The sequence below is a fragment of the Pteropus vampyrus genome, unplaced genomic scaffold (assembly GCF_000151845.1).
Source record: "Pteropus vampyrus isolate Shadow unplaced genomic scaffold, Pvam_2.0 Scaffold139, whole genome shotgun sequence".
In the NCBI taxonomy this organism is placed as follows: domain Eukaryota; kingdom Metazoa; phylum Chordata; class Mammalia; order Chiroptera; family Pteropodidae; genus Pteropus; species Pteropus vampyrus.
In genome coordinates this window covers 4,260,968-4,286,262 of record NW_011888920.1, presented here as the reverse complement: position 1 = coordinate 4,286,262, position 25,295 = coordinate 4,260,968, and the positions used below count along the sequence as shown (strand labels likewise).

Genomic DNA, 25,295 nt, shown 5'->3' with positions numbered 1-25,295 from the left:
AGACAGAATGCCATGCTACTGTTAAGAAAAATGAAATTATAAAAAACCCACTGCAAACATGCTGTGTTGAAATACTGAGAGTATTCTCCCTAAGATCAGGAACGAGACAAGAATGTTCACATTCACCACTGCTATTCGTCACTGTACTAGAAGTTTCTAGTTAGATCAATTAGGCAAGAAAAAGAAATAAAGGCATCCAAGTTGGAAAGAAAGAAGTAAAAGTATCACTATTCACAGATGTCATAATCTTGTATGTACAAAGTATGAAAGAATTCACAAAACAACTACTAGAGCTAATTCAGCAAAGCTGCAGGGTACAAGAACAACACGCATAAATCGGTGTGGTTTTATGCATCAACACTGAACAATCCACAAGGAAAATAAGAAAACAATTCTATTTATAACATCCAAAAGAAAAACATACCTAGGAATAAATTTAACCAAGAACATGAAAGCCCAAGCAGAGTGAAAGCGCCACCAGTGCAGGGTTGCAACCTTGCATGGGGTGTCAGAGCCTACGCTGGGTAAGTTAGACATTCACTAGAAAGGCTAAGTATCAGGTGTCAAAACCCAAACAGAGAGCGGGTGTGTTGACACGGAGGAGTGGCCAGGTATGGAGTACAAGAGACCAAATAGGTAAGGAGGGTGTCTGTATAAGGAGAAGGCACGATGGGAGATGTTAAGGTTTCAGCGGGATGAAGAAGGCATCCATGTAGGGGGTGACCCAGCTTGAGAAGTCAGAGTGAGAAATGTATCCATAAGGAAACAAGGCCAGGCATCATAGTTGTAAATATGTGTGTGTACCTTTATATTTGTCCACTGAGAGGGCCTTGACGCAGTGACATCCTAATAGCAATGAATATACCTAGCATCAGATCTTGTCCACTAAATATCACCATCTAAAAGAAATGAGGGCTCTGTGAAAAAAATCGCTGATTCTAAGGCTAGGCAAGGGAAAATAGAAAGTGAGTCTGGAAATTCTCATGTGCCAAAAGGAAAGGAAGAGTTTACTGTTAAAACAACAACAACAACAACAACAACAACAACCCTAAAACCAGTTCGCATTAGTAAAATCTAGGATAATCTGAAAACTAAAATAAAGAATGATAGAAAATTATAACCCAATGATTAAAATAGAAAACTATGAGTCCATACTGACATGATAAATCAATGTAAAAGTTGAAAATTTGATAAGCAATGGGATCTTTATAGAGTTTTAAAGTGCTAGTCACAAAATAATTACAAAGAGAAAAAGAAAAACTTTGCAGTGTTGAAAAGTCTAACAGACATGAACTTAATCAAGTGATCAAACTATAAAAAAAATCAGTAATGAGATAAATCAAAATCATGTGCCTCAGATAAGGTTCAGTGACAAGAACAAAGTTTCACTTCTGCCAAAGATACAAACCTGAATCTAATTATAAGGAAATATGGGATAAACTCAAACTAAGGAATATTGTACAAAATAACTGGCCTGCAATCTTCAAAAGTGTCAAGGTCATAAGAGTCAAAGAAAGTCTGAAGGATGGTTCCAGACCAAAGAGAACCAAAGAAATATGACTGAATGCAACATATGATTCTGTAGAGGCTAATTTTCTTATTAAAAAAACATTATATAGTCAATCAATGAAATTTAAAATGGTCTGAATAGGTGGTAGCATGCACCAAAGCCAATTTCTTGATTTTGATATCTGTATTGTGATTATATTTGTAGAAAATATATACTAATGTACTGGGAATGATAAAAAACTTTCAAATGGTTCTAGAAAAAAATTTTAATGTATCTCCAAAAAGAAAAGGATAATAACAGCATTTACAACTTTATGAATATAAATTTGACAACGTAGAAAAAATGAACAAATTTCTTGAAAAACACAACTTACCAAAACTAAAACTAGATTACATAAAAATCTGAAAAACACTGCATCAACTGAAGATATTGAACTTGTGATCAAAATCTACCCATAAAGAAAACTCCAGGCCCAGATGGTTTTAGTTACAAATTCTATCAAACATTTAAGGAAAAAGTTATAGCAATTACATTAATTCTTTTAGAACATACAAAGTAATCCTTATTATGAGGCCAGCATAATCCTGTACTAGAAAATGACAAAGAGATTACAAAAATGAAAACTGGACAAGGCACAAAGACCAGAAAAGAAGAGATAAATCCTTCACGAACATAGACAAAAAGTAATTTAACAAAACGTTAGCGAACTGAATTTAGGAATATATAAAAAGAACAACATATCATGATCAAGGGGAGTGTATCCCAGGAATTCAAACTTGGTTTAATTTTTTTTTTAAACCAATGTATTTCTCCACATCAAAAGAATATGGAGGAAAAACTTTATGATCATTTCAACACAGTAAAAGCACTTAATAAAAGTTAGCACCCATTCATTATAAAGTTTTAACAAAGAAAAGCAATCTAGTTAAGGGCATCTATGAAAAACTCTCAGCTAACTTTGTACTTAATGATGAAGTATTAATAACTTTCCCCTTGAGCTTGCCAAAAAAAGGCAAGGATGTCTATTCTTACTACTTCAATTCAACACTGTACTTATAATCCTAGCCAGTGCATCAGTGAAAGAAATAGAAGTGGTATAAAGATCAGAAAGGAAGAAGTAAAATTGTCTCTATTCACAGATTACATGATTGTTTACACAGAAAAGTTTTAAAAATTTACATAACAATTACTAGAATAACTTTAACATGGTAAAAAGACATGTAACTATATAAAAATCAACTGTATTTCTATATACTAGAAAAATAATAGAATATCAAAGCCACTCATGGAAAAAAAGAACAAAATTATACTACCTGGCATCAAGATTTAGTACAAAACTATATTATCATGACTATATGGTAATGGCCTAAGGATACCCAAATATATCAATGGAATAGAATACAGACCCAGAAAAACAAACACATACTTAAGTCACTTGATTTTTGACAAAAGGCACCAAAGCAAGGTAGTGGGAAATGGAAAGTATTTCCAACAAATGATGATGAAACCACTATGGAAAAGGGCGGGGAGAAGAAATGTAATCCCTAACTTAAACTATATACAAACATTACGATGGATCTTAGACCTAAATGTGAAAACGAAAATGATAGTTTCTAGAGGAAAACAAGATTATCTTCATGACCTAAGGGTAGAGGTAGACAAAAGTTTTCTAGACAAAACACAGAAGTGAAAACCATAAAAGAAAAGCATATATTTTACAAAGGACCTGTAAAGGGGATATATAAGAACTCCTACATAGTCCACTAATAAAAAGAACAATCCAATGAAAAGAAAAAGGAGGCCAAAAATTTGAACACTTTATAAAGAAAAATATAAGAATACTAAAACGTGAAAAAGTACTTAACATCAACAATCACGAGAAATGGCAATTAAAACTACAGTGAGATAGCTCCACTTATATCCAGAATGACTAAAGTTAAATTAACAACACTAAATGGTGGCAAAAATGAGGATCAACTGGTGCTCTTACATTTTGTTGGTATGAGCGGAAAACAGTACAACCACTTTGGAAAACAAACGAACATGATATACTAAAGCATGAATGAAGCTCAAAACACTATGCTAAATTGAAAGAAGCTTTACACAAAAAAAGTACATATTGTATAATTCCATTTATATGAAGTCCCAGATCAGGCAAAACTAATCTATGATGAAATAATCAGAATAGTTGCTTTTAGGAGATAGAGGTGGGACGGACTGAAAATGGAGATGAGGCATCAAGGATGATGAAGATACTGTATATCTTAAGAAAGGTATAAGCACTTCTTAAATCTCACAAAACTATACATTTAAAATACATGCATATGACTGTAGGCAATTTTTATTTAAAAAAATAAACACCAAATTCAATTTATCACTGCATGCAGAAGTACTTAAGGGAGTAAAGGTTACTGATGCCTGAAACTTCTTTTGCAAAGTATTTAAAAAGTTGACTGATATATAGGGAGATACATATTTGATAAAGCAAGAGAGTGACTTTACTGTAAGTTTGAGATTTTTTCAACAAAAAGTACTAGGAGCAGAGGAGAATGAGGAATATGAATACAATATGAAGAGATTTCCAAAATGTACTATTATGTTTCATATATTACACAATTCATAGAGAACACAATAAATGCCCTTCTAAACTATGCCAATTACTACAATACTTTTATGACCCAGGTGTCTTCCACTATAATATCACTCAAACAACTTACATAGCTAAAAAAAAACCCCATCAAAACTAAAAATGATTTAAATTTAAAAACCCCAAATTTTTCCTTCTTAAGAAATGCTATTTTTCAAATATTTTAGCATTATGTATAAATCTGTTTAAACAGCAATTCTCAGCTAGAAATTACATAAAAATCATTTTCCAATTAACCTTTAATCTTTAAATCTTTAGTGCTACTTAGTACTGCCCCGAAGACACCATAACTAGCTCAGATTACTATTTCACTAAATTTCGATTTTCAGATTTTCTATAATACTTAGCACAAGTAAATTCATCCTACCAACAATGAGAGATCAATTTTTAAAAATGGTAAATAAAAATGGTAAATTAAAATTCACTTCCATTCTTTTTATCCTTATGGTAAACTGAGTCATCGTCTATGCATTTACAGGTACTAAAACAACTTTAGTGCCTAATAAGAGAAAAACAAGTAGAGGTTCTAAAAGAATAAGACCAAAACATTGTTCTACTTAAAAAAATAGGGTCAACATATTTTTTTGGTCATAAAAGGAGATGACTTAATAGAAAATTAAAAATTAAGACAATTTTTAATAATCAAAGACTGCAAAAATCATAAAAGTAAAAAAAATACAAAAACAAACCTAACAGGATTACGAAAATAGGGCACTTTGCATATCCAATAACATACAATACATTCCAAAAAATTTAAGATTTTAAACATTTGATTTTTTAAAAACTTACCCTTTCTGCTTCAAAGGTAATTCAAGTTTAAATATGGTAGCATCATTAACAACTGCTTTATATGCCTACAAATAATAATTTAAAATAAAATATGAACATTCTTTTTGATATTTAATAGTTATATAAATTGTTACAATTCCAATAATACAATAAAAATATAAATAAATTTTTATTTTTAATGGTATATTTGGTCTGATAGGATTTTTCAAGTCAATGACTTCAGCATACTCTTTGTCATGTTATGATTATCAATATTCTCAAGTGAGGTCTTAATGCTGACAACTATACCATTTTATCTTATCCACAAATTATCCTTAAAAACATCTTCATACTCTTTTCTCTTCAAACCTCTAATATTCCCTCCCCCATGTACACTCTTAGCTGATGATGTAGCTTCTGATTTCACTGAGAAAACTTTAATAATCAGAATTCCCTCCTATTTCTCTTGCATCATCAATTTTTTCCCTCTCCACTGTTTCTGTAGCATCAGCATATAAACATATTGTTACTTTTCAAGTCTTAAAAATTCTCTCTTGGCTTTGTCCACCTTCAGCTACCGTTTCTTCTTGTTTCTTCTTGTTTCTTCTCTCTCTCTCTCTCTCTCTCTCCTCTCCCTCTTTAGCTCTTTCTCCTAGAGGAATTATCTAATTCACTCTCTGCATCTTCTCTACTGCCGTTCTTACTGGAAATCATTCTAACCAAGCTTTCACACCAGTACTTTGCCCAATCGTTCTTGTCAAAGTCACTCGCAACCTCCATGTTGCTGAAGATTATGGTTAATCCCCATCTTATTTGACCTATAAGCAGCATTTTACAACAGCAGAGAATGCCCTCTTCCTGAAAGTGCTTTTTCCCTTTTCTAGCACACAGGACTCTCCTGATCATTCTACTCATTCTCCTTTCACTTCATGAAAGATCATTCCTCATCTTTCTGATAAATAAATATAGAATGCCCCAGGCTGGACAGTCCTTGGTTGCTTCTTTTTTCCATCCTCATTTATTAACTTGATGATCATAGTGTCAGTGCTTTAAACACCATCTATATGCTGAAGCTCTCAAATTTATTTTTTTCAGGCCCATTCCCTCCCTTAAACTCCAGACTTGACATTGCTACGTGAATGTTTAATAAATATTTCAAAGTTAACTTGTCTAGAACTGAGCTCCTAACCGCTCTGCAACCATCTCCACAAAAAGTGCTTCTTTCAAACTCTCCCCCATCTCAGCAAAAGCATATGCTTTCAAATTGGTCAGAACAAAAATCTGAGTGTCATCCTTGACTGGTCTCTTTTTATCGCATTCCACATCTGATTCATCTAGTTAGTCTATTTTTATAATGTAATCAGAATCCTGTTTAGTCTATTTTTATAATGTAATCAGAATTCAACTACTTTTGACTACCTCTACCCACTATTGTTCTGGGCCAAGCTTCTGTATTACTTAATTGAATTAAATAGGTTCTTAACTGATATTCCTCCATCTTCACCTGCCTCCCTTCTGTCTATTCTTTTTGCAGCAGCCATGTGATCCTGTTGAAAAGTAAGTCAGGTCCTGTCATTCTGTTCAAAAGCTTTCAATGACTTTCTGCCCTACTCAGAGTAAAAACCAAACTCCTTACCTTGGCTTTACATGATATGGCTTCCTGCTACCTTTTTAACTTCATTTCCTATTATTCTCCCACTCACTCAATCCACTCAAACTACAATGAGCTCTTTCATCTCTGTTCCTGGAACCTGACAGGTACATACCTGCCTTAGAGCCTTTGCATCTGCTTTCCCTCTGTCTGGAACACTCTTCCCTCAATTAGCCACATGATTTATTCCTAATCACTTTCAATCTTAATGTGCATGTCACCTCAATTAAGCCTTTGAGAAGCCATTCAATTTAATATTTCAAACCACTTTATTACCTCCATACTCTCTCTTAACTCCTTTCCTACTCTGTCTATATCTATCTATCAATGATTGACTGAACCACCTACTACCTACCTTAAAAGAGAAAAACAGAGGAAAAAAATCCTACTGGAGGAAGTTGATTGTCTTTTTAGTCACAGAAAAAACAACTCTAACTTCAGAAGTCAAAAAAGGTAGTTGAAGAGGGGGGAAAAAATTAATGGTAATTTCTAGTAATAGGTTTATGATATTTAAAAAGACACAACTCTAAGGACAACAATCTGTTTTGTTATCGTTATTCCCCACTATCGAGGATGAGAGAAGAGGGTAAGGGAAGCAAGAATAAATGTGACATAACTCTCACAGGAGCCCTATGAAAAGACAGAGGAACCAACTCTGCTTGAGATATGATGTAGGAGGAGGCAGGGTATTAAGGAAGTTCCAAAATATTTTGAGCTGGGTCATAAAGAAAGAATGAATAGGAATTAAACCATCAGTAATATTACGAAACAAAAACATTTTTAGAAAAAAGAGGAAGAGAACTTTCTAGCAAATTCTAGTTCATGAGCATATCCAATGCTTACAAAAACATTTAACCACCAAATATAATAAATATGGTTGCCCTCCACTGAAGAAAAATCAGAACGGCTAGGTTTTTGGTTTGTAATTTAATAACTTAATGACGCAAGTTTTGTACTAAAAGTAAATGATGACAGTAGTCATCATTATATATATAGGAATATATAGAAATATATATATATATATATATATACCTTATCTCTTGCAGTAAGAAATCGTGGATCATCTTGAAAAGCTTCTTTGACGAGTTTACTAAATCTATTAAAGAGTGTAAGTAACTGCTCAACATATTTCTCAGAGTCCTAAAAATAAAATGTGTTATATATGAGTTTTTAAAAAGAATAATATAAAAAAGTAAGAAAATATCAGCATAAATTTAACAAAACACTATAGCTTTAAAATTTGGGAAGTTTTCTGAACATTTTTTCCTAAAAATTAAAAGGTATTCCAATATCACTGTTTTGCCATCAATTACTGTTTTCAATACCCAAACCTCATTTAAAAAATAAATGATATGTATCTACTACTGCCATTGAGGAAAACTTACTGTAGTAATAGTTTCAGCAGCTGCTACCATATCTGCCAGGCCAGCACTAATGATATGTTCCTCCAAGTCTTTCAGCATTGGCTCTATCCCATTAGGAACTTTGTCCATTAATGAAAACATTAAGTGTAACTCTGAAAGGATAGAACACACTCATGTAATCATTTCATCCATCAGAATAAATGTTCTCTTTGATTTGTATCATGGATCTAGAATGCTTATGATAGTAAGAGTTTGGAGAAATATTACTTGCAAGTTAATAATATTTTGTGGGTACAATTAGTTCAGGAGTTGTTAAAGTAAGTACTATAACTTCCTGATCTACCTTCTCAATCCAACAAAAATTATTTTTAAAAGAAACTCTAAAAGTGAGCACACACTACAAAACCCAAATCCTTTTTAAAAGTGAGTCATTTGACCTTCAAAGAATGGAATATTTTTTATTCTAAGAAGAACGAAAGTTCATGCAGACCATTAGTACATTTCATGAAGTAGATGCAATACTAAATACACAGCCACATCAAAAATCATGTCATCAAACTGTTTAAAATAATGATTATAAAAGTACATTAGAGGTAAAACTGGATCATAAAGAATTTTTCAGTGTTCAAAAGCACTTTCTCATGTTATACCATTTAATTGACCTTCACAAAAATCTTACCTCACAGGACTGGTTACTAATAAACAAATCCTTGTGAAAGGACTCTAACATGGATCAATTATAACTCTACTTAGCCTGCCATATAGAAATTCAAATATTTCATTTATGCCAATAAGCAGGTTGCTTTTTACTACAAACTTAATTTCTAAAAGGCATACGACCTTAAGTGAATTGAAATATACACTTTAAATGCAACTGGAGATTAGACAGTATCTTGCAATTATACACAATGAAATCTGCAGAGTGATACATCAAAATGTTAAAAGTGGTTATCTCTGGGTAGAAGGGATATGGGCAAGTTATACTGTATTCTTTTTAGTTGTCATGTACTTGCTAACCCTCCCCCCCAAATATATCTTTATTAAGAAAACATTTAAGTAATTAAAAAAAAAAACTACTTCCAAAATCTTAAATTGTATAATATTTTGGGGGAGAGAGATGAAGATTAACATAGTGTTTTATTACTTTCTAAAAATGCTGCAAGTTTCCACACAAAAGAGATATGTTTACTATTTAAATTAGTCTTTAAAAGCAGAGTCCTACTTTGGAGAACAAATTGAAATTCTCATACACACATGTACAAGTGTATACGCATACTGATACTTAAGGCGGAGGAAATGCTAAAAGTACAAGTTTATAACCTTCTTCACAATGATTCTGTGCTAAGTATTTTATCATTTTAAGCAGTTTTTTTTAAACATATATATCTATGTATATAAGAACGCTCTAACAGCAATTTACTAAAAGTGATCTGCTTTAAAGATACCTCCCTCAAAGATTATGAGAACTTTAAGTAGTATTTTACCTACTTTCAGTTTCATTTCTCTTGATCATGCCTTGGCACTCTGCTAAGATAGTCTCTTTAAAAGATGTCACCAGGGCATTTACACAGCATTCCATGAGCTGAAATATATCGAAATTTGGTCAAGGCTTTTATAAACACAAATATGCACAAATTTATCCCCCTCTGTTTTGCTTTATAGCTTCATAAAATTATATCTTCCAACAATAGCAAAAAATTAAGTATACTAAAAGTAGATTTTACTTACCTTTACTACAAGAATGCAGATGGATACTCCACATTAGTTTATCGAAGTATATTTCCCCTAAGGAAAAGGCTATAGAACTTAGGTTCTCTTTAGAAATTTTAATGAGTCCCCAAAAACGGGGAGGAAAAAAAATGACACACATACAAACAAAATGAAAAAATAAACTTTGACGAACTCTTCTGGAGAGAACCAGTGTTGGAATTAGACTCTAAAATTCTAAAAGTATTGATACATTCATTTAATACACTATCATTAGATGTCTACTATATAAGGGCACTAAAGAAGTGGTTGGGAGACTGAAAAGAATAAGATATAACTCCTGCTTTGGAAGAGATAACTAATTAAGGTGAGGAGGGAGGCAAACATAAACTAATAAATACAACTCAGTAAAGTGTACGTACACACGTACACACACACACACCCCCCCCAAACAAAAACAATTAAAGGAACTATATACTTCTATCTGGGGGGGTAGTTAAAAAGGTCTCATCCACAAGATGACATTTAAATTGGATCTTGAAAAACAAGTATAAGCCCTAAAAATGGATTGAGTATTCTAGGCATAAGAAGTTGTACGTGCTACAGAAGAGACAGACAGTGGAAGAGAAAGCTAGAAAGGTAGGCCAGAGCCAGATTATGAATAAAAATCTATTGTTTGGGATGTTATTCTATAGGTAGGGAAGGACAAAACGAAGGTTTTAAACAGAGGATATATGTAATGAGCTTCTACTTCCCTCAAGTAACTTTTAAAAGATCAGTCTAATGGCAGCAAGGTAGGTAGTACTGAGTGGTGCTAGAGCGACTGGCAAACGAGGCTGTTGCAATATTTGAAGTTAGGCATCTAGGGTCTAGTGTTCCACACGGCCTTCAGGAAAATAAACCCACCCTATCCCATCACTACTCCCTTGTGTCATAGAATTATTTACCCTTCTTGCAGGTATCAAATAAAATCAATAGATTGTATTAAAGCAAGGTACACTAAGGCTGATATATCGTTTCTGAAAAATAGATCATTTATCTGGATTAAGAAAGGAAATTATGTGTGCCTTAAAAGTTCTTTGTTAAAAATTTCTCTTGGAATTGACATAATGTTGATAATTAGTAGAATTTAGGTAATGGAGATTCATTATACTATTCTTTCTACTTTTAAAAGTATTTTTAAATTTCTGCAATAAAAAGATTTTTTCAGGCCCTCTTTAGAATCATGCTAATGACTTTAAAATCCAGGTATGTCTATTTCTGTACTAAGAAAACCAATACACATACAAAGTGGTTGAGAAATTTCTGCCCTGCCAAGGTGGGAAGCTCTGCCCCAACTGCTGAGTAATCTCATTCTATATCATTCTACATGTGGAATATGCACAACTAAACACTCTCACCTTCAGCAGCAAAACCAGACTGAGAATAGGTTAATCTAACTATATATAATAGAGAAGTGAAAGTGCAATTGAAATAAGCTCCAAGCCCCAGTTACTCCGTTTGTTTTATACTTCACTGAAAATTTATACTTGAACATAATCTAGTTCAGTAGTAGTACAAATTTTGCATATTCCAAAAATCTAGACCAGTGTTTTTCAAACTGTTGTGAAATCAGTTTTAATGGCTGTGACTAAGCCTTTTTTTAAATAACACAGAACAACCAAAAATGTGCATCACAAATGTTAACAATTATTTCATAAAACTTTTGTTTCAAATATGAGCAAATAAATTTAGTATATACTAAGCCACAATATAAAATGTATTTTATATTGTAACCCTCATTGCGGGTTACAATGAGGATCAAAGGACAGGCTAAATTGACAAGATAATTGAAGTAAACAGCAGAAATTGGTAACTGCTTAGATAGAATGTGTTAGGGAAATAAAAGGCTGCTGAAGCAGTTTCTAGCTTGAGAGGTTAAACAAATCATTATAATATCGGATATCTTTTAATGAGCACTTACTCTGTACCAATTATTGTGCTAAACGCTTTACATACATTATCTCATTTAACCCACATGAAAACCACCTTATGAGGAAGGTATTTAACAATATGAGGACACAATCTTAGGGAGGCTACGTAACTTGCAAATGTTGTATAGTTACTTCATAAGGACCTAAGCCGCAGTAACAGACCAGGTATGTAACTCCACAGCCTGCAAGTTCTGTAACTATATTAACAGAGCAAGTATATACTTAGTAATGGCGACATGCTCAGAACTGAATTAAGTGTTCTAAGGAGTAGAGAAGTATAAAACATGATTTTACAATTCAGTTGAGAATATATAATTATATATCTAAAAAATGTGTGCATATTTCATATATAACAGAGGTATATGAAAAGAAGTTTAAATTCACCAATAAAGCAAAGAAGTAGAAATAAATCCAGCATTACTACACTATAAATTTCATAAGAACAGAGACTGTTCTGTCCATAGCTATGTATTCATGGCCTCACAAGCAGTTGGTACTTGATAATAACACAACAAAGCAGTCCATAATATACTACTAAATCAAGTGGTAGAAACAATAAGTACAGAGGAAACCTATGAAAGCTAGAGAATTTGGGGCAACTTTACTGCACCCATGGCTATAAGGATCCTGAAGGATTTTTATAGGCAGAAAAAGTTAAAAGTAGTAAAACATTAAGAAAGGGAAAATATTACTCAGAAATGAATCCAAGAAAAAAATGAATAGAATGAAGTGTATGAATAAGGAAATATTTCTTATTGGACTAGAATGACTCTTGCAGGGCAGTATTAAATTAAAAAATAGGTTAGGGCCAAATTATAAAGAGTTTTGAAAATCAGAGATAGCAAATAATGAGACTACGGTTTTTGAATAAGTTAAATAATGAAAGTGATGTTTATGAAATATTAGCCTGAATGCACAAAATACAAATGATCTATAATAAGAATAAACATATCCAGCCTCAATAATTTATACACAAACTTTAAAAATCTACCATACTAAGAGACTGACAAAATTAATAGACTGACAAAACCCAGAGGAGCAAAGATAAACAGGGACATTGTTGATGGGAGCAACAATTGCTACATTTCTGAAGATCAGTTTGGTGTCATGTAGCAATTTGTAAAAGGTGCATACCCTTTGCTTCGGCAATCTCATTTTCAGGAAATTCCATTCCAAGAGAATGCCACATGTGAGAAAGATGTATGCACAAAGATGTTAAAAAAATATAGCCATGTAACGATGTTCCAGGAAGTATTATTTATAAGAAATAAACTGTAATAATAATGAACATTAAAGCATCCGTCACTAGTGGATTGGCTACGTATATTATAGTGTACATATAATGTAGATGAAATATATACAGGAATTTAAAATGTTATAATACAGAAGGGTTTAGAGTAAAACTTTTGTTTAAAATGCTAGAGGAAAGAGAAAGAAAATAAGGAAGGAAACAAGGGAGGAAGTAAGTGGGGAGGTAAAAGTTAAAAGGGAAAAGCAAGCAAGTATGACAAAATGATGATCACTGCTAAATCTGGGGGCTAGGTATGGTGCGTTGGGTTCATTATACTATTTTCTCCACTTCTGTAAATATTTGAAAACTTTCATAACAAAGATTTAAAAAAATAAAGAGAATAATTATGGTCTAGTTTCTTGTGTGTTAAAAAACCCTTTAGAAAACTATTTTATACAGGCAAAAAGAAGGGATATTGATTGCTCGATAGAGTTCTTTCCTTATTTCAAATGAGTCTTGCCTTAACAAGAGGGTCAATTCTCAGAGGGCAGAGATCATGTTATTCCTCTTTTGTATTTCTTCCCCATCATTTACTAAAGTACTACATACATAAAACCCTAAATATATTGTTATTTGAAAAATACATCTTGAATGGAAAGGATAGTGATAAACCATCTCTCTCACCTTGTATTCCCTTTCTGTCTCCTTTTGCTAGCTTCCGTGAAGAAAAAACCTTTTTGCCATATGCCATCAACTCCTGTATTTTGCCTGAGATGAGCACAACTTCTAAATCCATAGCAATCTCTCCCCAGAGGTCTGCAAGGTGAAACACTTTAACTATCAATGTGCTTGATGTTTTACCTTCCTCTACAGCAAAACTCTTCAAAGATGATGCCTGCCATAAAACACAGCAGGCACTCAGTATTTGTTGAATGAATGAATGCATAGGTCTGTGAAGATGAAAGGTGGGATAGGCAGGCTAAGTTATATAGTAGAGCCTTCTTTCAGTGGTATTCAGTATGAACAATTAATTCTACTTCATTGAAATTTAGTAAAAAGCAATAAGAACAGTTATTCTTGTAGTTATTTAATTCTGTGTTAAGTGATAATTTGCTTTGCCTCAGCTACAAAATAGAAGTTGAACTAAAAATTATCCTAAGTTTCTCCATTTTAAGGTTCTACTTTATCATTATCAGCTAGGTCTTTAATGATACAAAGGTATTTATAAAGTCTTCAAGAATTAATTTATTCCATGTGTGGTAGGTTATTCTCAAAATTAATTTCTCTTGGCCTTTCAAGCTTGGTTTAGATTTCTTTTTTTACCATTATAACTAGTGGTTCTTGCTTCATTTCTAAACTAGTTACATAAGTAATTCTTTACATAGAACAATGAGTCAGACCAATTCACCTTAACTTTTTGGATACTACTCTTAATACTCAAATACTAAAGGTTAACAAGTATTTAAAGTTAATAATTTATGACCTATGACATAATTCTAATTCAGTTTTATCAATGTTTTGTACAGACAGTAAAATAATTTTTATCTGTCTTAGGATCAGTAAGCAACTTTCTCCAAACCAGAGCCCCAACAGTAAAAATGACCAGGCCAGGAACAGTGCTTAAATGTTTTCTATATAGTATTTCATTAAACTCTGATAACACAAGTAAAATAGGTATCATCTCATTTTACAGTTGGGAAGACAAGGACTGCAAAGATTGCAAAAGGGCAACTTGCCAAAGGGCACAGAGCTGGTAAAATGACAACAATGGAATTCAAATCTTCATCTGGTTCCAATGTGTATGTTCCTAACCGCTATAATACATTGCCTCCCTATCAGTGTCCTAGTTACTGTGAAGAGATGAAGGCTTGCCACCACCAATTCACTCTCTATTCCATTACTGTTGTAGAAACAATTCATTTTATTCTAGTGTCACTCTAGTGTCACTTTACTCTAGTGAAGATAGAGACCAAGTCAATCTTATTATTCCCAACTACCACAAGGCCTAATATATTTTAGGTGCATAATAAATACTAACTGAATGCCCTCAGGGAATATCATCTAAAATACCAATAGGCATAGAAAAAAGTTGTGAGTTATTTTGCTTTTAACTTTTTTTTCTCTTTTCTTACTGTTATGGTTTTTTGTTTGTTTGTTTGCTGTCAATAATGCCTCTTCAGCAGTATAGCTCTGAAGCCTCTTATCTGGTTTTACTAATATATTGCTGCTCTTCTGCTACAGGCCCATCCAATGATAATCAAGCTTATAAGAATTGTATGGATAACTGGATCTAAGTGGAGCTAGGTTGCTCTCCTCTAAGAAGAGTGGGCTTGATATTAATAAAAGAAGAATAAGTGAGTACTGTCTTAATAAAATGCATATATCATGCCAAAAAAATAGCATGATGCTTAATGGTGAAAATTTAAAAGCACTTCCATTAAAGACTGGAAGAAGAGAGGATCCCCAATATTATTAACATTTTTCTAAAACTAACCATTTAATTTTAGATGGATTTAGTCCACTGAAGGAAATAGATGTTAGTATTAGAAAGGAAGAAGTAAGCATCATCATTTGCAAATGATGTAATCAAATGCTTGGAATATCCAAGGGAATGAACTAAAACTCTTATAAAGAATGAAAAAATTCAGTAAGCTGCTAAGCACTATATGAACATTACTTGATATGTACATCTGGCCTTTGTTAGGCCTGGCCTTGTAACTGGGTAAGATTTGCTCTATTATACAGAATACATGTCCAGAAACTTGTTTTCCTGCATATATTGAAAAATAATCAGGTTTAGAAAATTAAGATTTACTTGTACTAAATTTAAAGGTAATTGATAAACCATAATAATTTGCTAATTTTCAGAGGAAAATATAAGTGCCAAAAATGTACATACTTTAATCTTAATTTCTGGTGTGCATTATTGTGTAGCTCCCTATGAACTTAATCTGTCACTGTCCTCCATTAATGAGAATAGCCTAATAGGTAAGCACAGACTAAAACTAGTATCAATAAAGCATTTAGATACAACGTAGCAGGAGTAGTGGCTAACTCCTCTAAGAGAGAATTTAGGACAGTAAGTTTTTAGTGTAGAAAGCGAATTCTTTCTTACTAGCTATTCAAATAATAATGTTTACACTTTATTCATATTAAATTAGAACCCAGGACTTGATTTTTTGTTTATTGTTCCTTCTATTACAACATACTTCATTTTAACACATTTCTCTTTGTAAACAAAAATCACAACAAATATATAATAAATGTTATGTATATAGTATAATGGCATTAGCTCAGTGAGGTATACAGTATAATAATACATCTGCATTAAGCCTTAAATTCCCAATGTCATAATTCTACAGTTATGGTGCTTGATGTCTCCTCTGTATCGAATTTTGCTGACCACACTAAACCGTGGTCACTGATTAATATTAATCTATGTTGTTAAAAATTAGCAGAGGGACAATCTTTCAAGGAAAAGATGGTAACAGTCCTGGGGGAGGATGATAGGTTTCTGAATTGCTATTAATTCTTTTTCTGGTGATTTCACAGGTATGTTCGCTTTGTGATAATTCACTTACTATATACTTGAAATTTTTGTGTACTTTTCAGTATATATGTCATATTTCAATCAAAACAGTTGATTTAAAAAAATGAACAGAAAATCAAAACAAAATAGAAACAAACCACACAAACAGACTTCTTACATCCCAATAAAATACAATTTCTTTGGAAGCATGCTATATTGCACTTAAGGTCTTTGTTGAAAAATAATGAAACAAAAACTTATCTTTAAACTCTAGAATCATTCAGTTCGTGAGATAACACTATTTGGTAACTGTGGAAGAGCAAATTCACATCTTCTATTTCAAGTTTTTTCCCTGTGTGTGTGTGTGTGTGTGTGTGTGTGTGTGTATGTGTGTTAAAGTAGAAAGAGAGATTTAACTGTTCTATACAAGTTGTCATGTGTATTTGTTTATCTCTACCTTTCTCATTATCTTTTTCTTGCTCTATCTCATTCTTAGTTGGACCTCTATAGTTGAATTTCCCTAAGTTTAGTATGGATATGCTATAATTAAGCTGTATAAATACAGCAGAAGATTAGAACAATAATTCTATCTTACAAAACTGTAATATCCCCACTCAGATGATACGGGCACATCGATCAACTCAAAATTCTCAAATCCCTCTAACTAAACTCACTTTTCTCCCTTACTACTAGGATTTATTCTTATACTTGATCTCGCTGTAGTAGCGTAATTCTCCCAAGCCAAAAGCCTCAGAAACATTATTGAGTCAATTCTCTCCAATATCTAATGCCATTCATATGATAGAATGTTCCACCTATGGAAGTCTTTCTCTCCACTCTTGTCTTTTCCATTTCCATTGCTATAATCCTACTTGGTACTCCTAATATCCAGCTTAAGTTACTGCAAAAAAACTCCTACTTCCTATTCTCGGCTCTTTGCCACTCTAATTAAACTTTCATACTATCACTAGATTAATCTTCCTGAGGGATAACTTTAAGCATGGCATACTTGTTTAACAAATATTTAATAGCCTTCGCTGCCTTCTGAATGAAGCCCAAGCTTGGCTTTAAATTTCTATAGAGAACTTCTACAAACAACCACTAAATTAGGCCCCTCTTCTGGCCAATATCAAAGTTATTTTAACCTTTAAAATAGGAAATATACTGCACATTATGAAAAGCAACACAAAACAAAAATGAGAGAAAAAAGATCCAACTCAATTTGATTCTTGAACAAAGAATAAACATGACTACCATTCAAAATGGACAATGCCCAAAAAAAGGTTAGAAAAAAAATCATAATTAAAAAATGTCTGGTTGCAGGCAAACTGGAATGTTACTTCTTTGAATGTAAATCTAAATCTAGTTTCTAGGCTCCAAAAACTGAAAGGAACTGGAGGAAATATTATTGCTACATTTTCCTTACTAAAACATAGTAAGGTCACTCTCCATATAAAAGAAAATACCCAGGAGAGATATTACAGTGTGGTTACTACTTCTGGAGTTTTTTTTTTTAAATAAGGAACTTACAAAATAAATAAAATAATATAAAAGAATGATATTCTCTTATCAAATAATATTTTATCTCATGACAAGATGAAGTTTGAAAACATCCTCCAATGAGAAGAAATCTGCCCTAGTATAGTCGGTACTAGGTCAGTACTCATTAATTCAGTGTTTGCAGCCACTTTACAGAACTTAATCACCATAAATACTGAGAGTCGACTGTATCTTGAGGGAGTATATTTTACTTGCCACAGCAAAGTCACTGAAATGGTTAACTTTAGATATGCATAACACATGATAAAAGGAGACGGATTAAAAATTAAGTACATTAAATATAGTAAAGTCTAGAGCAGGGATGGCAAACAGACTTTATCTTGCACATCAGCTCTGAAGAACAATGAGTTCTGAATAAGGTATCTATTAAACCTGTGCTTTGGCTCACGGGGAAAGAGTAATATAAACAACTAGTGATTTTGGTCAGAGACGTGTGAAAGGATAAATAACGTTGCTTCCATTATGTATTTAACATCCCTGGGGTGCTGTACTTCAAATAATCCCACAGAATATACAATTACAACATTACTTACTGCTTCAACAGAGTTACATTCTCGTCTTGTTTCTAAATAACGTAGTGCTCGTTTTTCTTCTTCTTTTAATTTAGCATCTGCCTGTCCAGAAGGAAAATAGCAATCATTTTAAGACTATCAAGAGAATAGCTCAAATTATCACATATACTAAATTCTGACTTACATATTTCATATAATTCTGTACACCATTTTGTTGTAAATATGAGGGTGCTTGTGTTCTATAAAATCTCTCTGTTGAATCCAAGTATGCCTTCTCAAAATTGTCCCTATAAATTTGAAGCTTATCTTCAGGATTAGAACAAAGGTTAACTGAAAAACAGAAAATAAAATTTTACTCTAATTATAATTCAAATCAGTAGTTTGAATATGATAAATGAAATAACAAATATTGAGTCATTATGTGACAATGCTTACAAGAACATAAAAACATTAAGACAAAATCTCTATAAAAAACTTTAAAAGAACAGCACAAAGCAGTAAAGTGACAAACAGTGTAGATAACATGGACTATTTTATTTTTTATTCTTGAATAGAAAAAACACTAACTTTTAACTAAATCAAGAAACCATTCACAGAAGAGATGGGATTTAAAATGAGTCTTAAGGAATAATCTGGGACTTACATAGATTAATAAAGTAAGTAAATATTCAGAAATAGAAAAGCACAAGGCTAAGATAAGGTATAATGACTAGGTTGTCTGAGTGGATTATAAAGTTAATAGAAGATAAGGTAGGATGGTAAATTAGGAATGGTTGTGGAGAGCCTCCAATCTCAGGCTAAGTAATCTGAATTTAGCATGGTGTACCAAATGGGTAAAAAAAGTACCAACAAAATAGTACCTAAAAAATAATCTTATGAACAGCATATGGGTAAAATGATAGCAAGATGATCATTACAAGAAGACTGTTTCAAAATTCGAGAAGTAGAGTTTAAAGAAATCTAAACTGGTGGCAGATGAAATAAAAAAGGAATAAATTTTAAGGACATGGCTAATGAAAAATTTAGCCTTGATACTTGACTATGAGGGCAATAGAGAAAGCAAGTCAAAGATAACTAAAGCTTCGTTAATATAAAAAAATTCTTGTTGACAACTATTTTCCATATTCAGTAAAGACAAGTGTCAGCAACACAGTTAATTCCACTAAAGAATTATAACAGGGAGGCACAGGTACTATAAAGCACTATGAGAGAACCTAACCTAGCTTGGAAATTAAGCAACAGAGGATGAGGATGAGTTAGAAGATAAAGAGGGAAAAGAAATAATATTCTAGTTAGAGGAAATGACATATCTGACTGAAAGAACAGATGAGAATGTCATTGTCAGAAAGAGAAGTTTGGAGATAGGAATGTACACATTGAATTAACTTTCATCCTAAAAATGTATGTACAAAACCAGTTACCTTTGCCATAGATTCAAATCTACATTTCTCTAATTTAAATTGCTAAAAAGATTCACTAGCCAAGAAAGGAGATGGAGAAAATAAATTAACCACATGAACATGAATTTTTGTAGGTTTCTTTAAAGCAGAGTATCTTTTGTGTACTCTTAAAAGCGTCTGACACTAAAAGCAGATGTGACAATATGCTAATAAACATAACTTTGATAGTACTACTCTATTGTTTTAGAATTTTCATGAAAAAAAAAATTCTGATCATAAAAGTTCAGAACATACCATAGGATTCTCTTACTCCGATGACCAACTGAGAATCAAAAGCTTCTCCTAATCTTTCAGCATGTACCAGTTTCATTGCACTGTCTTGGAGTCTATTTTTTATATTTGAAAAGATTGACTCATTCCATGTATCAAGCATTAGCTAGGGAAAAAAAAATATGCAATCATTTCAATTATGAATATACCAGGTACCACATATACACCAAAAAATGTTAAGTACAAACACTAAAAAAGGAAATCAAATTCTTAGGCCTACATTCACTTGAATACTTCAGGGAGGCAGTATATTTAAATACGGTAAATAATGGTAAAGAACACGTTTCAGAATCAAATATAACTGGATTTGAATTCCAGCTTTCTTATTTACCTGCTTCCCTATCTGTAAAATGGTGAAAATAATAGTACAAATTTCAAGTGGCTGCTGAAAAATTAAATATGGTATTACATGGAAAATGTTACTTCCCCTATAGTTTCACGGTTGAATTTCAGAAATATTGGTGTGTGTCTGGAATGTTCACACAAATGAACATTTGTGCAAAGACATAATAAATGAGAAAAGAACCAATTGAAAATGTTTCATACCAGACCTTAAAATAAAGAATATATAAATCCATCTTACAGATATTCCACTTAAATGATAAAAATGATATATACATATTCCTGAGTAACTTTGTCAAATATAGTAAACATATTAATAACAGCAGCCAAGAGCATCAATAACAGGAATAACAGTTACATAACATTGAATATGTACCTACACTGCTCTAAGTACTTTCCACATATAACTCATCTTTAGTATTTGTAACTTAGATACAGATACACTATCATCTCCCTTTCAGATAAGTGGAACCCGGGACAGAGAGGAAAGCTAACTTTTCCACATTTCCACAGTTCATATGTGGCACACTGGAACTTGAATCCATCAACTGTGGTCCTAGAATCTATACCTTTAGTCATTAAGCGATGCTACCACAATCAATAGGAAATGGTAAAAATTAAAAGAATAACAGAAAAACAAGAGAGGACAAAATTATGGAACTGTAAATTAAAAAGCATCTAGAAGTTTCTCAGGAGTGGGAGGAGTAATTTCTCATATTGCCGTTATTTCTACCAATGAAGAACCACTGAGTATCTAAATTTACAGTAACCCTGTCAGCATTAGTATAAATTTTAAGGCTGGGACAATAATGCCCAGGCCACTATTTGAATGCCTGAGTCTGTTGCTAAAACCATTGCAGCAAGTAGTAAGTTGTTTAAAATTCAAATGGCATTTTTTACTTTTCAGATCTGTGGTTCCATTTGATTCTCACAAGTAGGAAAACATAAAATAATTGAGGACATACAGGTTATTACTGATTGAAGAGTTGAAAGTGAAACCTGAGCTTTTTCAGATCTGAGTTTCTTCCATTAAATCATGAGTTGTTACTGGGCACAGAGTTTTTAACTAGAAACTATGCAAAATATGAAAATAATCACAGTATATACTGAGTTTATAATAGAATCAACTAAAAAGATGAAAAGATTACAGTAGTTTAGCCACGATTAAACACAGAGATACCAGAAGATAACCTAATAAGAAATTTTTGAAACAGAATAAAAGTAACTTAATTTATAGGAAGGTAAATGTATAAAGAAAGATTAAAGAAGTAAAATATTAAAGATAAACCTAGGAAAAGGAGAAAATGAAAAGAAAAAGTGAAGACAGATCTACAGTTTAAGACCACATAAAAAGATGAAAGGGAATTGAAGCTAAAACTTTATGAAAGAAAAATACTCAATAAAACCCAGCAAGAGCTGAAAAGGAATTTATATGTGAAGTAAAAAAGTCCATTTAAAATCTAAATTACCTTCAAAAGTCTTAAAATTGCCCTCTTTTTGAAGAATATTAGGGAAAAAATGAGAAAACTGACTTACCTTTCGAACAATACTGTCTTCTACATTTGACTTTTTATTGCTGCCCTGTTTACCCATTAAAGTAATCTCTAGTTGACAAAAAGGCTTCGGTAAAATATCACACTGTGTAAAGAATTTTCGCCATTCAACAATATATGCTTTCAGCAAAGCTGTATCATCTTGGTGGCTCAGTACTCGCTGAAAAGAAAAAAGAAATGTACCCGTTTTAAATAATGGTGCTTTAAAAGAATACTAGAACATATTCGTGCTATAAATTTAAAATATTTTATTTATTGTACAAACTATATTATACCCAAAAGAAATTAAAATATATTCACATAGATTTAGTGTGATCATTTCACAATATATACATATCATTATGTTGTATACCTGAAACTAAAAAAATGTTAATATCTCAATTTAAAAAAAACCCTGTATCTGTTAGCTATCACCTTCTTATCTTCTCCTCTGTCTCCCCCTTAAGTACTACTTTACTTGTGTCTAAATATTTGCCTGTTGTAGCATGCATTCTATTTTATTCCTTTTTATGGCTGAATACTATTGCATTTTACAGCTTTACCATATTTTATTTATCTGTCCATTGACAAACATCTGGGTTGTTTTCATCTTTTGGCTATCATGAATAAGGCTGCTATAAATATTTGTATACAAAAAAAGTTCGCAAAAACTTGTACACACCAAGAATAAAAGACAAAGGACTCAAACAAATAAATCAGAAATGAAAGGGAGACATTACAACTGAGACCACAGATATGCAAAGGATCACAAGAGTCTACTATAAACATCATACGCCAACAAATTTAACAACCTATAAGAAGTATACAAATTTCTAGAAATATACAATCTACCATCATAAAGAGATAGAAAACTGAACAGGCCAATTACTAGTAAGGAGACTGAATTAGTAACTAAAAACTTCAAAAAACAAAACCAAAGTCCAGGAACAGATGGCTTCACTGGTGAATTTTATCAAGCATTAAAAGAAGAATTATATACACATACTTTTCAAACTCTTGCAAAAATTACAAAAGGAGGAAACATTTCCAAATTAATTTTACAAGGTCAGCATTCCCATGTCTAAAACCAGACAAGGTCCCACAAGAAAATTACAGGCCAATATCCCTGATAAATGTAGATAAAATCTTAAACAAAATACTAACAAATCAAATTCTATAGCACATTAAAAGGATCATACAGCATAATCAAGTGAAATTTATTCCAGTGAAGCATGAACGGTTCAACATCGGCAAATTAATGTGATACATCACATTAACAAATGAAGGATACAAACCATATGATCATCTTGGTAGATGCTGAAAAGGCATTTGATAAAACTCTACATCCTCATATGACAAAAACTTTCAACAAAGTGGGTATAGCAGGAATGTACCTCAATATAATAAAGGCCATATGTGACAAGTCCACAGCTAACATACTCAACAGCGAAAAGCTAAATGCCTTTCTTTTAAGGTCAGGAACAAGGGAAGGATGCCCATTCTCACCACTTCTATTTAACATAATACTGGAAGTCCCAGGAAAGCAATTAGGCAAAAAGAAATACAAGGTATCTAAATTGGATAGAAAGATGTAAAACTGTCACTATTTGCAGATGACATTAAATTATATATAGAAAACCCTAGAGACTCCATAAAAAATTGTAAGAACTAAGAAACAAATTCAGTAAAGTTGCAGGATACAAAATCAAAACACAAAAATCTGTTATGTTTCTGTACACTAATAACAAACTATCAGAAAGAGAAACTAAGAAAACAATCCCATTTAAAATTGAATCAAAAAGAATAAAATATCCAGGAATAAATTTAACCAAAGAGGTGAAAGACCTACATTGAAGACTATGACATTGATGAAGTGAAGAAGACACAAAAATGAAATAATATTCTGTGCTCATGAATTGGAAAAATATTGTTAAAATGTCCATACGCCCCAAGGTGATCTACAGATTTAATGCAATCCCTATCAAAACTAATGGCATTTTTTACAGAAATAGAACAAACAATCCTAAAATTTGTATGGACCCACAACAGCCAAATCTTGAGAAATAACAAAACTGGAGGTATCATGCTTCCTGATTTCCAACTATTACACAGCTACAGAAATCAAAAGAGTGTGGCATTGACATAAAAACAGACATGTGGATCAATGTAACAGAATAGAGAGTCAGAAATAAACCCATGCTTCTATGGTCAATTTATGACAAAAAAAAAAGCCAAGAATATACAATAAGGACAGGACAGTCTCTTTAATAAATAGTATTAGGAAAACTGGACAGCCACATGCAGAAGAATTAAACTCGACCACTATCTTACATAATACACAAAAATTAACTCAAAATAGATTAAAGACTGAAATTTAAGACCTGAGCTGTAAAAATCCCAGAAGAAAATATATGCAGTAAGCTCTCTGACATTAAATGCTGGCAGTGATTTCTTGAGTTTGACACTAAAATAAACAAGTAGGACTACATCAAACTAAAAAGCTTCTGTACATCAAAAGAAAGCATCAACAAAATAGAAAGACAACCTACTGAATGGGAGAAAATATTTGCAAATCATATCTGATAAAAGGTTCATATCCAAAAGATACAAAGAATTTATACAACTCAATAGTCAAAAAAAATAAATCCATACAGATGAGCAAAAGGAATATGAAAAGATACTCAATATCACTAATCATCAGGGAAATGCAAATCAAAACCACAATGAGATGTCATCTCACACCTGGTAGAATGGCTATTACCAAAAAGACAAGAAATAACAAGTATTGAAGAAGATGTGGAGAAAAGGGAACTTTTGTGCACTGTTATTGGAAATGTAAACTGGTGTAACCACTATGGAAAACAGTATGGAGGTTCCTCAAAAAATGAAAAATAGAACTACCATATGATCCAGCAATTCAACTTCTAGGTATCTAACCAAAGAAGACAAAAACTCTAATTCGAAAAAATATACAGGTGGCACTCGTATTTGTGGGTTCTGCATCATCAGTTAGCTGAATCTGCAGATGCAGCTCACAGATACAAAGGGCTGACTAAGGGTCTTGAGCATCCGTGGATTTTGTTAACTGCAATGACGGAGTGGCAGATTCCTAGAACCAACTCCCAACAGTTAACAAGGGATGACTATTTGCACTGTCATGTTCACTGCAGCATTCTCTGCAATTGCCAAGATATAGAAACAACCTAAATGTCTATCACTGGATGAATGGCTAAAAAAAA

The 25,295-nt window shown here is 32.4% G+C and overlaps 1 protein-coding gene across 2 annotated transcripts in view; it reads right to left on the bottom strand.

Annotated features, from left to right (window-relative positions):
* The window catches only part of CUL5 (cullin 5), a 75,061-nt gene that overhangs the window by 15,558 nt on the left and 34,208 nt on the right, over positions 1–25,295 (bottom strand). For both annotated transcript variants that reach the window (XM_011368147.2, XM_023535393.1), the window contains 8 exons: positions 22,061–22,237; positions 20,147–20,288; positions 18,637–18,782; positions 18,474–18,554; positions 9,429–9,522; positions 7,962–8,092; positions 7,609–7,716; positions 4,947–5,011 (listed from right to left, as the gene is read on the bottom strand). In XM_011368147.2, the coding sequence (XP_011366449.1) occupies positions 4,947–5,011; positions 7,609–7,716; positions 7,962–8,092; positions 9,429–9,522; positions 18,474–18,554; positions 18,637–18,782; positions 20,147–20,288; positions 22,061–22,237 (944 nt within the window). The remainder of the gene's footprint in view (positions 1–4,946; positions 5,012–7,608; positions 7,717–7,961; positions 8,093–9,428; positions 9,523–18,473; positions 18,555–18,636; positions 18,783–20,146; positions 20,289–22,060; positions 22,238–25,295) is intronic.